Source organism: Monopterus albus, unplaced genomic scaffold, assembly GCF_001952655.1.
Source record: "Monopterus albus unplaced genomic scaffold, M_albus_1.0 scaffold3.1, whole genome shotgun sequence".
In the NCBI taxonomy this organism is placed as follows: domain Eukaryota; kingdom Metazoa; phylum Chordata; class Actinopteri; order Synbranchiformes; family Synbranchidae; genus Monopterus; species Monopterus albus.
This window is the reverse complement of record NW_018127883.1, coordinates 8416259-8432923: the sequence shown is the minus strand read 5'-3', so window position 1 is coordinate 8432923 and position 16665 is coordinate 8416259. Positions and strand designations below refer to the sequence as shown.

Below are 16665 nucleotides of genomic sequence, written 5' to 3'. Positions count from 1 at the left end.
TGGACAGGATTAGGAATGAGCACATCAGAGAATCACCAAGAATCAAAGGAAAGGTGTACAAGACAGTAGTGAGACCAGCTATGCTGTATGGGTTAGAGACTGTAGCAGTGAGGAAAAGACAAGAGGCAGAGATGGAGATAGCAGAGATGAGGATGTTGAGGTTCTCTTTAGGAGTGACCAGGATGGACAGGATTAGGAACGAGCACATCAGGGGGACAGCTCAGGTCGGCTGTTTTGGAGACAAGGTCAGAGAGGTCAGATTGAAATGGTTTGGACATGTGCAGAGGACGGATAGTGGTTAAATTGGTAGAAGGATGTTGGAGATGGAGCTGCCAGGCAAGAGGTCAAGAGGAAGGCCAAAGAGGAGATATATGGATGTGCTAAAAGAGGACATGAAGTGAACTGGTGTGAGAGAAGAGGATGCCGAGGATAGAGTTAGGTGGAAACAGATGATTCGCCGTGGCAAGCCAGAACGGGAACAGCTAAGTAGAAGATTACCATCAACAAATCCCATGAACAAACCAAAACAAACCTTGGATTATCGTTGAAAAGAGCCAATCTCTCACAGCTTGACGTATTGTATAAAAACTTAATGCTATAGAACACTAAGCGAGTCATATTGTTCCATTTGTTACAGTGTTAACTTCAAAGGATACACTGATATTGTTATCCTTACTCAACCCACTGCTCGACTGCAGCTCCTCAGAATCCAACACTAGACAACTACAGATGCACTATGTAGCTCCCGTTTTTCACCAAAACAACATAGTGAGTCAACTTTGCCTGAAATAAATAAAAGCTATAAATGGGAATCTGTTCAGAGTGTACTCTCACATTTTAAGCAAACATGCCTTTTTGTCCTTTATGCTCACCTGCTTAATGAAAATACTATGCTGTGCCAATGTAACACCTTGGGAATGGTTGGTGCTTGTGCTGTAGGACAGTTCGTTCTCTTCTAGATGATACATACCAGAGCGGACAGGTGTTGACCAGGGTCATGAGGTAACTGCCATGGGCCCTTCACTTGTGTGGGCACTGTCAGAGGGGATCCTAGAAAGAGCACATCTAGACAAATTTCTTCACATTCCTTCTGTTACCCTGATGAACAGAAAGGGGAAAAGTTCTTGAGTGAGATGAGTAATGGATGATTTCATTTAGCGTTGACTTTGTCATCCAACAGTACTTGTGTACATACATGGAAATTACACCAGTCTAAATATAAAACCCCAGATCACCCGTGAACTATTCATCTAAATTTTTAGCATATTTCTGCATAACCTGCAGCTGTGTGCCCCATCTCCCTTGTTCTATTCTGAATATAGATCCAATGTAGCATCAATGACTGTTTGCCTGAGCAGAGATACAGTGCTTATTCCAGCAGGCAGTGCAGGGAGATCACAGGAATATCAGTTCCCAGTGGAGCTGTAGCTTTGGCTGCTGTTTAAAGCCTAATCAATGAAAGAAACATAACCCATGTCTATCTGTTTTGTATAAGACAACAAGATGTTTCTGGGAAAACTGCATGCTAAGCATGATTCAGGAAAGAGATAATACATAAAAAAAACTCTACACAGATACAGTATCATTTGGAAATGATTTACAGCACTGTTAGGCATATAATTTAATGACTACATTTAACACCTGAGCAAATTGTTGAACAGAGCAGTGGCAAAATGCAACAGTTACTCCCTGGAATTGAGCTTGCTGACTATGGTGATGTGACTGATTTAGCTCCAGGCACAGGCTACCTTCAATGTCCAAAACCATTAGTGATTCCTGTACTACTAAAGCTCTGCTGCAGGGTACCCATTTCCTTGCATTAATGTCTACCTTAGACCACAGCAAATCAAAGACTTGATCTAATGCCACTGCCTACCTTAGTATACTCTTTAAATAACACAGAGTAGACAGCTCAGGGTCTTCTGATAGCCAGAATGAGATGTAGAGACATAAAAACATGGTACTTTTCTGGTACATTTAAATGCAGAACAATTTATTATCAAGAACAAGAATATCAAACAAGAGAGAAGAAAAAAGTTCATCAGTTTCATAAACTTGTTTTTGCCATAGTTTGATAACTTAAATGCTTCCAGCACAGAGAGAATGATTTATTAAGATTGGAAATTCTTCCATTTAATCTTATGCCTCTAGTTACAGTTTTTCATATTTTTGCAGCAACCAGAGACCACAACAGTAGTTATTCTGTGTTTTTGAATGTTAATAATGGTCTGTAAAGTGCCTTATGCCTCTTTTTGTCCTCATCACAGAAAATGTAGATGCTCCTTTGAGTCTGATTTGTGATCTGGATTTCTTATTGCCAGTCAAAGGTGCGCTTCACCAGCCTGAAGAAGGTTCGGTTGTGTTCCTGTAGATACAAGCGGAGCTGTTGGAGGACGGTGCTGTTAACAGGTGGATGAGGGCGACCCTTAGACTCATGCAGACAACGCTCTCGACCATCACTTCGGATACAGTAAAATCCTTTGGTCTGGTTGAAGTAGAAGTTGGATGACACTATCCTTGGGGGCAAACTGAGGAAGCGCTCTACCTTCTGAAGCTCTGGCAGTGGGTTGCGAATCAGAGCATCGCCATCTACAATGTGTATTTGTTCCAGGGGGAAGTGACGCAGCCAGTTACGCATGTGAATGTCATACAGGCTCCTCTGAATGGCCTTGTACCGGATATTCAGAGCACCATTGCGCACTAGCAAGTTCTCAATGGCTTGCACCGGCTTATGGTTCTCCAGCCGGTTGAAGTACACCTGGGTGTAATCAGAGATGACTCTATCGGCGGGATCTCGCAAGATCAGTAGTAGCTTTATTGAGCAGTTCATGGCACAGATGCGATCAGGTGCAAGGGCCGATGTAAAGTAACCTGGAGTTTTCTCTATTGTGATCTGTTGTGGGTAAGAGTATGGCATCAACTCACGGTACCACTCAAAGCCCTTGGCATAATTCTCATCCCAGTCAAAAAAGTGCACCTCAGTGGCAGCAACAGCAACCTCAGGGTGTATGTCTAGCATTTCTAACAGTGCTCTTGTGCCTCCCTTACGTACCCCAATGATGATGCTTTGTGGGGCTCTTTTACTAGTTCCTGGGGGTGGAGAGGAAGGCACAGCTCCAGATACATTGCCTGGTAGTCCAGAATGAAGGTCCACGGAGCCCATTGTTATGTCAAAGCTTACCTGGGTAAGCTCGGGTGGTGCAGCATATGTCTGAAGAACCAAAAGAAAGGTTGATGCCAGAAAACAAGCCATGATGATGACTAGAGAGTTAACACTGGCAAAAACAAAAGCACAAAAACACAGACAATGGTTTAGCTGTGGACCAGATCTGCCTTTGTGAGCTCAGTGGTGACAAGAGCAGTGGGAATTGCAGTCTTTGTCTGCCACTGAATTTGAACTGGAGGAGGAGGAGGAGGAGAAATCATCAGCAGTCCACAGAACATCTGTAGAAAAGCACAAAAACAAAAAGAAGAAGAAAGGGCTTTCAGATTTCACAAAAATAAAGCAGAATGAATGTCTGTATTATACTGAAACAGCACTTTCCTCATTCAACTGGAAAAGCAATCCGGCTATAAAATACAATGCATGTATGTTAAAAGTGTATCATCTCAATTCATCTTTCTTTGAGTCTCTTTTCATCTTTCCCCTTTCCCACATGCTTTCTCTTTTCACTCTATAAAGTCACTTACAATTGATACTGTAATTTCTCTGACTGAAAAACATTTGGCCAGACAGCCCATTGGAAATGTGTCTGAAATATGCAAGTGTGTCTCAAGGCCAGAAGACAAGGCCAGAGTGCTTTGTCTTCCTTTACCAGGTCAAAATCCACACCAGAATCAATACTTTTAACATCCTCACAGAGCGTCGGAATCAAGGCATTTGGAGCCATATGAAGACAAACGCATTGCAGGAAATCAGATGAGTTCCCACTTCTAGTTGATTTTGCTTTCCTATACATGCCAAGAAAGATCAATACTAGGGCAGTGAAATTCAGCAAACACAAGGAGAAGGATTTAGGGCATTAAATTAGACTTATACTATTGCCAAGGAGCCTTTCAAAACCATGGGAAAATTAAAATGTGCTGTCTCATTGTTTTAACATTTATCTTGCTTTACACAGAATGTTTTAATATTGTATTTTTGCCTTCAATGGGCATTTATAAAATGATTTGCCTTGACTTCACCAAGAAATAAGACCTTAAAAATATTCCCATGCTGTGTAGAAAGAAGCCATGAGTTGAAATAACAGAACCCATTTTTTAAATGTAATGGAATTAATTAATTAAAAAATGAAAGTGCCACATACTTTCACCAGGAAAACTAGCTGACAGAGCTGATGCTTACACTGCACTAGTCAAAACAGCTGGGCCAGGCTATGCAAACATCCAGCAAAGGTCAGGCTAAAGTAAACTAAACAAGCAAAGGGATTCCCAGCATGGGGACAGACTGTCAGACACACACACTCACTTAAGTGCTATTGTGGAAACAGTGCACAGACAAAATGTTCCACACATATTAGTCATCACTTCTACTGTAGGCCACAAAAGGACCATAGATCATTTAAAGTCACTCTTTCATTTGAAGTGATCTCTGGAAGTCACTTCACTATATTCTGATGAGGTTTTAGCATGCAGTAATCGTTGATACTAGTAAGATGCTCAGCTCCTGCATCACTTACTATAGATGGCATTTACTATACTTCCATCTATTGGGTTTTAAAGGGTAAATTATTAAATAAATATCATAATCCATGGCTTTTACAGTAGCAGTGAGGTAGCACTTTTTTCTCAGCTGTGTTTAATGTTCAATTTTCCTTATAACTATTCGAAAAAATAGAAAGTAATACTCAGTGAATTTGTATGATAAAATACCAATAAAACTGTTTAAAAATAATTATCTACCATTGTAAAAAGAAAAAAGTCATTTTAGGATATTCAGGGCCAGTTTGTGGGACATTCTACAGTAAATAGATATGAAAGTATACAGGCTTTGAGGGACTGTGGTTCAGTGGGTAGAGCAGTCGTCTCCCAAGCGGAGGGTCGGAGGTTCAAATCTCGGTGCCTGCAGTCCGCATGTCAAAGTGTCCTTGGGCAAGACACTGAACCCCCAAGTTGCCCCCGATGGTTAGAGCCATCGGTTAAGTTGTCACCGCAGATGGCTGCCATCAGTTTTGTACCGGAAACAAATTCCTTGTGTGTAACATACTTGGCCACTAAAGGTGATTATTATGTTTAAAGAATGTCACTTTGTAAGGTATGCATAACAACAACCGTGCTAAAAACTGTACACTTGAGTTGTTTTTAGTGATCAACTATTAAATATTATTTCTCTAGAAATACTCTACCCAAGTATAATTTAATCAGTGAAGTTGTCTGTCTAATTAAGAGTAGTGCACGAGGAGTATAACTAGCAGTGTGCATAGCACACGGTGTCACCAGTGGCCTGTCTCTCACCTCTCACAGAGTCCATATAAAGGCTATGACACTTGCCCCTGCTACATACACTGATCTGGGGCTTGAGTGTGGAACTGAGTCTGGGAGCTAAACGCAGGAGAGCTGAACTGCCCTATAGGGCCCAGGGCTGTGCAAGGAGGCACTGATATGCTGTGACAGGCACGCCTGCCTCTCAGCAGTTCCCTAGCAGAGAGCTGCCAAGTTCAATGCTAACAGCCAGGCAGCCATACGAGCTTTCTGTCTCATCCAATTCCCCCCACAACTCTCATAGCACAACACCACCTGTAAGCAGCCATTGTTTCACATTCCACTGGGTCTTATTGCTTTATTAAGTACTTGATGCATATCTTTTCAGCTTTTCATTCAGCACATGGCAGCCATACTAACTGGCAGACCACTTAACCAAGACTATTTCTACTGAACACTATAATCCACTGTAACCCTCCACTGGCACACTGTGTGAGGTGGCTCTGGCCACTTTTTTGTCTTCTGGAGTTTGTATGTTTGTTTCATACCATTTGCTACATTTCCTTCCTTCATCCACAATTGGCAAAGTGAAATTTATCTGTGGTGAAATGTAAGTGGAACTGGAAACATTACGTACAGTTTTGTAATCAAGTTGAGGAGTATATTATATTGCCATTACCTCCTGTTGATGTCCTTGTGCTGCCTGTAGCTATGCAGCATTCCCCTGTTTGCTGCTTGATTTATTTTACAATGCAGTGATATAAATCAGACTATCAACTAGGTATGCACATATCCAATATGCTGAACCAGTACAGCTAATACTGATCTTATCAAGTATCACACATAATGTGTCAGTGTGATAAAATTCTGTAGTTTAGCATTTACATTCACTTGGTCACAATAGGCTGCCACAGCAACATCTGGCCTCATGTTGGCCTAAATATAAATGATCCTACTGAGGTAAAGATTTTAAATACCAGTACTGGACACTCCACATTTATCAACAAATTTAATAATCTGTATCAAGGGAAAACAGTAGTTATAGTGCATCATATGAACAGTTAACACCTACTGAATTATAATTTCCAGTCACTCTTTTACAGTGACTAGACATTAATATTTTTGTAGCTTAGCCAGATTGAGAATAAGAGGGGAACACTTTGGGGCAGAAGGCAAAGAGGTCTTGACCTTGTCATAAACTAAATAAAGGAGAAGTGAATTCCCGGTTTAGGGCACTCTGACTGAATCAGCCTTATCTATATTAGCACTGCGATTGGCCACAGATATGCTCAAGATGTCTTCCACCCTTGCGCATCAGCATGCACTCCAGCCCCTCTTTGGACACACGAGAGCTGCACTTGCCGAACATTATCTAGGCTTTAAAATGTGCCTGGCACCACATCAACAGTGTTCCCTGAGCAGACAGCACAGCCAACAGATCTGCACTATTCATTATATCCCACCGAGCTAAGAGGAGGCCTCCATGGGTTCTCAGTGCCACAGGAAACCAGGTTCCTTCTAATTAACCCAAACTGTCTCTACAACTACAGAACAAACCCTCATTCATATTCAGCAGGGCCCTCTGCTATTAACTGTGGCGGGCAGCAGGTATTGTACAGGGCAGCTTTGGTATTTTTAATGGGCCCTCATTAAAGATATTAGTACAAAATAATTATTATTAGCTTGATTACAAAGGGAGGCTTTTGTGCTATTAAATGGATTGATTTCAAGTGAGCAAGTCAATGGTATTAATCATTGTTTCTAGTGTTTTTTTAGATGTTTATTTTGGTAGAATTGTATATTTAATGAAGTCATGTAAATACACATGTGACGCAATGATGGAAACTAGAGATTGTTTTCAACATGGCTGAAGACAAAGCAATCTAATCTGAAGTAGAACTGAGTGCAGAGGGAAACCTCCTCGTCTCCTAAATGTTTCTGTCCCTTTTTTCAATCTTGGTGTCTTGTATTTCTGTTTCAATGACTCACAGTATTGTTAGATGATTTCTTGAATGATGCACTGAGCCTTCCCACAAAAAAACTCTCACTTGGGATGCAGAAATGTGCTCACCTTATTTCTATTTTCTTCCACATGCTCCACTTCGTTCCCACGTCTTTTGCTCAACCATTCTCTCCAATAGGCCCTCAAAAACCAGTAGAGTATAATCCCCACTCACACACATCCAACTGTAACTCTGACACTGTACTCCTACATACTGTGCAGGGTGGGTTTTAAATTATGGATGCATTTTGGTTGGTATTCCTGGCTCAATTTATTAATTTCTGTTACAACCTGAGGCTTTAACAAAACACAGAGGCTCGAGGTTTGTGATTTTATGTTCCCTCCTTAAACGTTTCCTCAGACACATATACTGTATGCCTCATATAACATTATCCTCAGCTTTCTGTTTCAAAAGCCAAAACATTTATTAAAAAATTTTCATATATTTAATTTGTGGCAAAACAAAACCAGTGCCAGCCATGTGTTCCAAAGTACCAAAAACACTAAAAATACATTTTGCATTAGCATGCAAGGAATTTTAAAGAGACAGGTTGAACACTGCTGAGCATTTTCAGTCCTCCAACAAACCTAGCTTGACCATACGGTGAAGAAATATTAAGTGAGTAAATTTATTTAGGGTACTGGTATACTATTGGAAAAGAGAGGTGCTACTTTTAATCTCTGGGGTGGTCAGGAAAATGCAACTAGCAAAATGAGCAATGCTTTTCTAGATCAAAGATTTTTATTGTCAATATACTATATGTGCAGGACATACAGAAAATCAAAATACTGTTTTTCTCTCACCTAGTATTGAATGCCATGGCTTTTCTTTCTCTTGAAACTACAAAAGATGGTGTCCTTGACTGTGGTGCCCAAAAGCAAAACATTTAACCCCCAAAAGCCTTGTAGAGTCATTTAATGGCCAGTGGTAAAAGAACAATGGTTACATACAGTAACCCAAGCTTCTATGAGTATAGGCTTTGCCCTCTAAGAGCTGTCACTATCTGGTTTATCCCTCACGCATGAGCAGTCCTGAAGAGATTCTTTCACGCCCTGTGCCCTGCACTAGGCTGTCCCAAAACAGGTCTGCTATGGTGGCATAAATGCCAATATGACCTGTGATCAGCTCCTTATACCAGCACTTTTTCTTCAGCTGGTGGGGGTGGAGACAGCAGGGCAGCCAGCGAATCACCCAGCTACTGTCATTGTTAGGATCCTCTCTGTAGCTGTGAACGCCTCCACCTGGCGCTGCTTCTCTGCCGCGGGCAAGCAAGCACAAAGGGGGAAAGCAGTCTGGGGGGAACGTGCCAGCTTGGCGTGCTCTGCACCGAGGGAGGCCTTGCAGCAAGGGTGCAGGTCGCTGGGCACTATGAAGCCCGTATTGCAGCCTGGGCACAATAGCGGTGCGATGATGGCAGTGCGGTGATGGCAGTACGGTACTGGACTCCGGCGTTGAGGAACTTTGCTCTTTAGCCATGATGAAGCAATTGCTCTTTAGACTGCTGAAGAAAAAGAGGGAGCTGATCACAGGCTACATTGGCATTTATGCCACCACAGCAGACCTGTTTGGGGACAGCCCAGTGCAGGACACAGAGCCTGAAAGAATCTCTTCAGGACTGCGCATGCGTGAGGGATAAACCCAATAGTGACAGCTCTTAAGAGGGCGAACCCTATACAAAATAGAATGAAAGTTCCGAATACCATGTGTCAGCTAGTCTAGATAAAGGGTCAAAGATAGCTCTATTGCAATGGATAGCATTACCCAAAAGGTTACAAATGTTGTTTTTTGTGTGTCAGAGTTAAATAACTCTTCTGAAGATGTGAATTTGTCTTACTTGCTCTTCCCCAAGGTGTTTTGTGAAAAAGATCTGTCACTTTCAACTTGATGACCAAAATAATGGTCCACAAATTACGAAAGAACAGTCTCACTCTGATAATGGAATACTGACTTGTGTTGGTGAGCTATGCAATACCAGTGGAGCCTGTATCACAGTATTACTCTCCTATGAGATAACTCTTCTGAAGATGTGAATTTGTCTTACTTGCTCTTCCCCAAGGTGTTTTGTGAAAAAGATCTGTCACTTTCAACTTGATGACCAAAATAATGGTCCACAAATTACGAAAGCAATTGCAGCAACTGTTCACTATTTGATCTGCTCTGATATGATGTGCCATGTACTGGATGGACAATACAAACTTCAAGCAGACTTTCAACCTTGAGACTGAGGAGACTCTGTGTCATAATTAGGAAGGTGTTATCTAGTGTTCTAGTTCTATCTGACACCTCAGCCGCATTTCATAGAGCTACACTGTTGGAGGTGATGGAGAGGCAACATTTCCTTGTTTTGAGCAGAGATTACACTACAGCTCTGATAGTAAGCAATATTTGGTTATTTCTGGAAAAGATGAGTAAGACAGTGACCTAATCCACACCCACATGTCAGCCCAGGCATTCATTATGGACTTGAAGAGGGTTTAATCTGTCATTTGCCAGTGCACCCAGACACATGTAGCCCCAGGCACTAATTACAGTATTTTAACTGATCTTCTATACAGTTAACCCTTCACAGTGTAGCAACTTTTTCATTTTTTTTCTGCCTACATTGCAACACAGTCTCTTCCAATTATCAATTCTTCTGCCCACTACCATCTGTGCACGACTAGAATATGAGCCACCAAAACCAACGAAGGCCTGTGCCTAATAAATGTACAGTATAAGTTTATGCTACATTGGCAACATTTGTATAAAGCAAATCAACAAACAGCACCTCACACCATTTTACCTGATATTAGGAACAGAAACAGTTTTGGTTTTCCTGATGTTGGCAGAAGTGACAGGGGTCAAACTGTGCTGCACAGAGCCACAAACTCTCATTTCACCATGGCAATACTCCTTCAGCTACCCAGCCTTAACACACCATTGTTTGACTGACACAGAGTTGCTTTAGTAGCCTATATTACATCACTGAACCTCCTGGCTCAGGCATCCCTCAGTTTAGCTATGACATTTGCCACTGCTCTGAGATTTATTTGAAGCATCAACTGACATCGTCGAGACTCCTGGCAGGCATTTTCACGGATAAAATGGGCTGACTTGCTCATCACCCTTGGATGAGTGGAGTCAACCAATCTCAGGGACTCTGACTCAGTCAGGGAAATGTTCTATGCTCGGTCAGAAACAACAACAGACTATGAGAGGGAATTCAATCAGAGAGTGGCTTGATGATATAAAGCACCTATGCTTTCCACACCTTTGAAATCACCCCACTGTAATAGCCTCCTCATCAGAGTCACTAAGATAAAGCTAATTCTGCTGCAATAATGTAATGCTACTTTAATTCTTATCATGCTTTGCCCATCAAGCCTTTGCTAGTTTTGACAGCAAGTTTGATCTTCTCCATGTAAAGTAATTACAGCTTATTGCGGAGGAAGAACTCTGAAATGTTGATTTAATCAAAACAAACACTCCAACTTTATTGTCTCTTCTTGGGTCTAAGTCTTTGGAAAGCTGATAGTGTTCCCTCATCACACAGGCATCCTGCAAACTGCAACATTCATTTACATTATGGATGAATTATTTCATCAAATAAAAAGCAGGGCATCTTGTAATGAACTGTGAGGATACTCTTAATCTTTGATGAGTCCAATCCAATGAATAGTTTAATGAGAAAAAAGCTATGGGAAGGCCTGCTGGGTGCTGACAAAGATATCACAGTTCTGATGAGCAAATGTACAATATTTAGTTCATTTTACAATTTTGTTATGTTGTTTATTAAGCTGCATCAAACAGCATTAATAAACTGTATCACAGCACGCACTACATATTAGGTGTACACTAGCGGTGTGGTATTTTCTTAAAGGAGGTCATCTTAGATATTCATATTTTCCCAAACTACAGCTGATGTGTGTAGTTCTACATAAGTTGGAAAACCGTTCTCACTCTGGCACAGCACCGTTTTACTGAAAGGCACATGCCACAGATCTGCCAGTGTTTTCCCACCATCACAAATGTGTATTCAGCACCGCAGAACTTGAGGTTTAGTATTTGGACTGTGTGATGTGCTGTTGGCTGCCAAGCACTGAAGTGATTCAACACCAGGCTGCAGTTAGTGAGCTGATAATAATGTATTCAACATAAAACCGTTTCCCACAGGGTGTCCTGTGTTTGCTCGCATCAGAAGCTGAAGCATTATACAGCTGAATGTGTCAGTAGTGGTTATAGGGCATACACCACCAAATACAAAGTGAATAAAGAAGAGGGAGCACACTATAGATCACAGTGAGCAGAAACAAACCAGGCTGAGGTAGAAATAACGTCCAGTAAATTGCAACAAACAGTATATCTATAGTTTCTTGCTGACAATCAGAAAAGGGAGATGTAGTTAGTTAAAGCCCACATGCAGCTATCCACTGACCCCTAGTGTGATTTGACTGGCACATTCTACACTTCTACAGCGGAATCATCGAGTCTGTTCTCTGCACCTCCATCACGGTCTGGTTTGGCTCAGCAACCAAACAGGGCAAGTACAGACTCCAGCAGACAGTCAGGACTGCAGAAAAGGTCATTGGTGTGAGCCTGCCCTCCATGGAGGACCTGTACACCTCATGGGTCAAAAGGAGGGTGGAGAGGCTACCTGCAGCCCCCTCACACCCAGGACATAATCTGTTCAAACTCCTCCCCTCTGGATGGCGTTACAGGTCACTGTACACTAAGACAGCCAGGCACAAGGACAGTTTCTTCCCAGACCATCACTCTGATGAACACTTAACCAAGGACAGTATGACTGGACAATAACCCTCAGTGCAATACCTGTAAAGTATGTTTGCTGCTGTTAATACTGCTTATTTTGTTATACTAGCCTTATGCTGGTTTACTGTTTACTTGCCCCTTGCATGGGAATACATACACACTGAAAGCTGATGTACCAGAGTCAAATTCCTCGTGTGTCCAACACACCTGGCCAATAAAGCAGATTCTGATTCTGACATTAGTGTCCAGCCTGGATTAGCTTAATTTGTTTGTGCAGTATGTGTGATTGACAAATCAGTCAAGCATAACTGTGAGGTAAGCAGATCAGAAATGGAAAGAGTATCAGACTGACAGCCACATGTTTCAGGAATGTTATTTTGCCACAGTAACTGACCTTGAACCTGAACTTTGACGGTAACAAGCTACCTCAGCTGCATAAGTAATTCAAGCTGTTGCTTCACAGGCTGGTCGATTGTAACTTAATCAGAGGGATCAGACTGTGTCAGTTTAGTCATTTATCAGTGCAGGAGTTTGAAAAGTGGTTCTTTTTATCAATTGAGTCAATATCAGACATAGTCATTTCATAAAAGGGAATCACAGGTTTGTCTAAAAACAACATGAACCCATCTGGACCCTGAAAAAAGTATTGCTTCCTGTTATTACTGGGTGCAAAGAAACTGGATATAGACTTTGGCTGAATGTACCTGAGATCTACATCTTTTTCTAAAATTAGCCTTTGGATGAGTGTGATGTTTCTTACGTTACTCCTGTTATTGCTAGTGATATGGTGATCCCGTCCTTGAGTGGTTTTAATTTAGGCTAAGTATCTTTTTCTAAAATTAGCCTTTGGATGATGTGATGTTTCTTACGTTACTCCTTGAGTGGTTTTAATGTAGGCTAAGTCATGTTGAACAAAAATCCACAGTGCTCCTTTTGGGCAAAAATGTATTCACAAGTATATCTGATGTTAATATGAGTCTCCAGCAGTCTGAGTTACACAAATCAATGCTTTAAAAGGCAGCACACATAAATCACAGAACATATATAAAAATATTGGTATTCAGACAAACATTTGTTTTAATTTTAAAATTTAACTTAAAATATTTTTAGGCTTTTGGAATATAACTAACTAACAAGTACATAGGGCTGCAACTAATGATTATTTTCATTATCAATGGATCTGTCAGATATTTTATGTCAGAAATTGCCAGTTGCAAGTTCTGAGAGGAAAAGGTGACATCCTCAAACCAATGGTTTGAATACCAGGCTAACCTCTGTTCTCTGAAAACCAGGTGAGGGTGTTGTGTTGTCTATCATGACCAGAACGTGACAATTCCTCAAATGTGACAAAATATGTTTGAGAGTATTACAACCTCAGTTGTAGGGAAGAGTTATTATTAAACTGGTTGATAAAGGATCAGGAGTTTTTGGGGGACTTTGGGGACAGCCCTGGTCAAGAAAATAAAGTTATCCTAAAGACTAGGTTCAAAAGAAAAGAAACACACTTTCGTGAGTATGATTCTATGAAATCAGGAAAACAAGAAGGGAAAAGATCAGCACAAAAGAAAATGGCAGCTCTCTCCTTGTGGCTTACTGGTAAATAGTCAGGTAAAATTCCAGGTAAAAAGTAAATGACCGATTGGGTAACATAAACACACCCTATGTTTCTGCACTTAGTTTCATAGAAAGGGCTAAGAACTGAGGCCTGACCAAATAGCTCACAATAACACAAGTAATCAGGCAGCAGGCAGACAACAGAAGTAGTGAAGAAGCCCAGCAGTGTGCCGTCTCACCCTGGTGGACCACAATTGGATGCAGTTGCCAGGGTATGGGCAATGATGGTAGAAGGCAGAGTATTGGGAATCAGCACAACACATAGTAATTCAAATCTACCATTCCCCTCTGGAGGAATATAACAGAAGCAAGGATAATGGTTGATATGAGCATCTGGAGCTACAGAGGCCAGATACCATGCACTAATTAAAGTTGGCTTATCCTCAGGTTTTGCCATGGCATTGGAAAGACAGGGGTCAGTTTTTTGTATGGGCACTGCCACCTGCAAATGAGGTTCTAGGATGAAAGCTGGCATGGTGCAATAGAGCTTGCATGACATCTAGTCTTCAAACAACACCTGGGCATGTTTTACACCCATTCATACGATGCACTGGGGTCCATCCCCAAGCCAAGATGGGACATGACATCCCCACCCTTGCTGCTAGCCTGCAACCCCAGAAATCCACTTTAGGGTTCTACCTTGATGTCTGTGTCAGTAAAGACTTGAGTGGAAATCCAGGAGTCATGACAGCTGAGGAGTTAAAGTGGCATTTACAAGGAACTAAGAGAATGCTGAGTGTGAGGCTGCAGAAGGTTATAAAAAGAGAGTGGGGTTGTTCCATGAAACTCACCACATCAGTCTATGCCCTGAAAGACATGGTGACAATGGAGTTTCCACATAGTAAGATACTGAGTAATGTTTGATTCGATTTAAAATATGAGACACACAAAAACAGCAAGTCTCTATGAGGACCTAGAACAAGAAGACATTTGAAATTTTTGCTTAATTAAACAACTGAAGAGTATCAGAATTGATTTTGCCAAATTTCCTGTGGTCATTGGTTTGTGTCAACTCTACAAATATATAACTGTCTTGTCAAAATGGCTGTGCACATTGACACCTTGAATGCAAATAACATTAGTTGCCTCTGTGCTCAGTGTTGAGAAACAGTCTTGTAATTTTCTACTTGCAGGGCCAAAGTTGAGAAGTATTTATCTATGATAACAATCACCAGGTACATTTTCTGGTGCTGATAGTTTGCAGAGGTCTGACTGCATAGAAATGAGGGAGGATGTAAATCATCCTAGCTCCATGTGGCTGCCATGCATTATGTCACTGTTTTGTTTTCAGCATTTGCCTTTATATTGCCTGTTATACAGCACTGGGCTGCTGGTCAGCCTTACGTCAATGCAAAATTTCTACTCTGTGGGGAGATGAAAATCATGCCAGCTGGGTTTTACATTTACTCTTTAAGTGGAGTCTCCACTACAAGTCTGGCTTTTTTTTTTACAGATCTTTCCAAGGACGGCTAACCACAGGCAGTGGCACTCTCTGTTAGCTTATTCTTTCACCTCTTGCTCTTTCTAGCGAACATAACACTGGCAGCAGTCTGAATGCAATCCTACTGTATGCTTCATGGGTTCAGCCTGCACAGCGAGGTGGGATTTGCCATCAGCTAAAATCACTAGAGCATGCATAAAAAGTCTGGCGTTGTGGGTAAAAAAAAAACAAAAAAAACAAAAAAACTTCAGCCTCAATTTTAGGTTAATTTAATATAAAGGGGGAAACAGAGTGAAACACATGTGAAGAATCTAGGATCATTTAAGCAGCTGAAAAGATGTCTTCAACTTAATGACAGCATCCTGGCATGTGCAGCTCTGGGAGTGTGACAGAATCAGGTTAAGAAGATAGGAGCAATAAAACCTCATGTCATTTCAGCAGGGTTACTTTCATAACAAAGGAGAGCTTTGTCTCTGATGGGGTGATGCTGAACCCACAAGCTAATGTTAGAGCCATGGTAAAGTTAATGAGTGTGAGCATTTTTTTTCTTACTTCTCTCAAAAAAAAGAGCATAAACACTCTGTATTTTATCATTTTAAAAGACACTATGCTGCACACTGAAATGAAGCCCATGCAGACCAAAGATGAATCAGCTTCCAGTATAAGACAAGTCTTATCAGAATAACATAACTTAAACTATGAGGACGTCACACTGTCAATTTCATATATGCCTTCTTGTTGCACAGTGCTTCATGAATAAGTCATTGATCCCCCCACTATTCGTCTTTGGCTTATTGCTCATTCTGCTGCCTCTGTGGCCCTGTAAAACCAACTGAAATGTTTATGGGAGATAAGAGGCGAAGGAGGTCACGGGTCCAATAACTTCTTTTATTCAGCAGCAAGGGCCATTTTATGGTGGAATTTGCTGAAGACGAATTCTTAATTAGAGAAGTTTGTGGACCCAGCATCCAAGGCCTAATGGGGGAATAAAAAGCACCACAGAAAGGGCATCAGCAGGGTCGCTCGCTGGCTTGCTTTGTTGCCACGTCTAGTAGCAAAGATGAGAAAACAGCCTTAGTGTGTTCTCAAAGCAACATTAGTAAAAAGAGCCTTTAAAAAATGGGTTTGTGGGGCTTGTTTGGTTAAGTGTGAATGCTGTGTTTGTCTAGACAAGCCTGAGTCCTTTCGAAATTAGTTCAGAATATTGATTTTCTTGGGGCTTATCTTTATTAAAGGGGCCTAGCTTGTCAGTGGAATTACTGCCTCAACCATTACAGTGAACTGATTATATTTCCCATTATTGTTAACTTCCTGCCCAAGAGACTTAAAGGGCTTATAGATTAATAAGAAATGCAATGTTAAAACCTGAGATCACCTTGTTAGCCAAAAAGTTTGACAAAAAAACCTTTAGTGTCAGGTTTGCTCGGCGCTACCTGC

The 16665-nt window shown here is 41.3% G+C and overlaps 1 protein-coding gene across 1 annotated transcript in view; it reads right to left on the bottom strand.

The window, feature by feature from the left end:
• Positions 1-1684: 1684 nt before the first annotated feature.
• Positions 1685-16665, bottom strand: part of hs3st1l1 (heparan sulfate (glucosamine) 3-O-sulfotransferase 1-like1) — a 25440-nt gene continuing 10459 nt past the window's right edge. Inside the window, exon 2 of the mRNA XM_020601454.1 lies at positions 1685-3444. Coding sequence (XP_020457110.1) covers positions 2312-3253 — 942 coding nt within the window. The 5' untranslated portion in view covers positions 3254-3444 and the 3' untranslated portion in view covers positions 1685-2311. The remainder of the gene's footprint in view (positions 3445-16665) is intronic.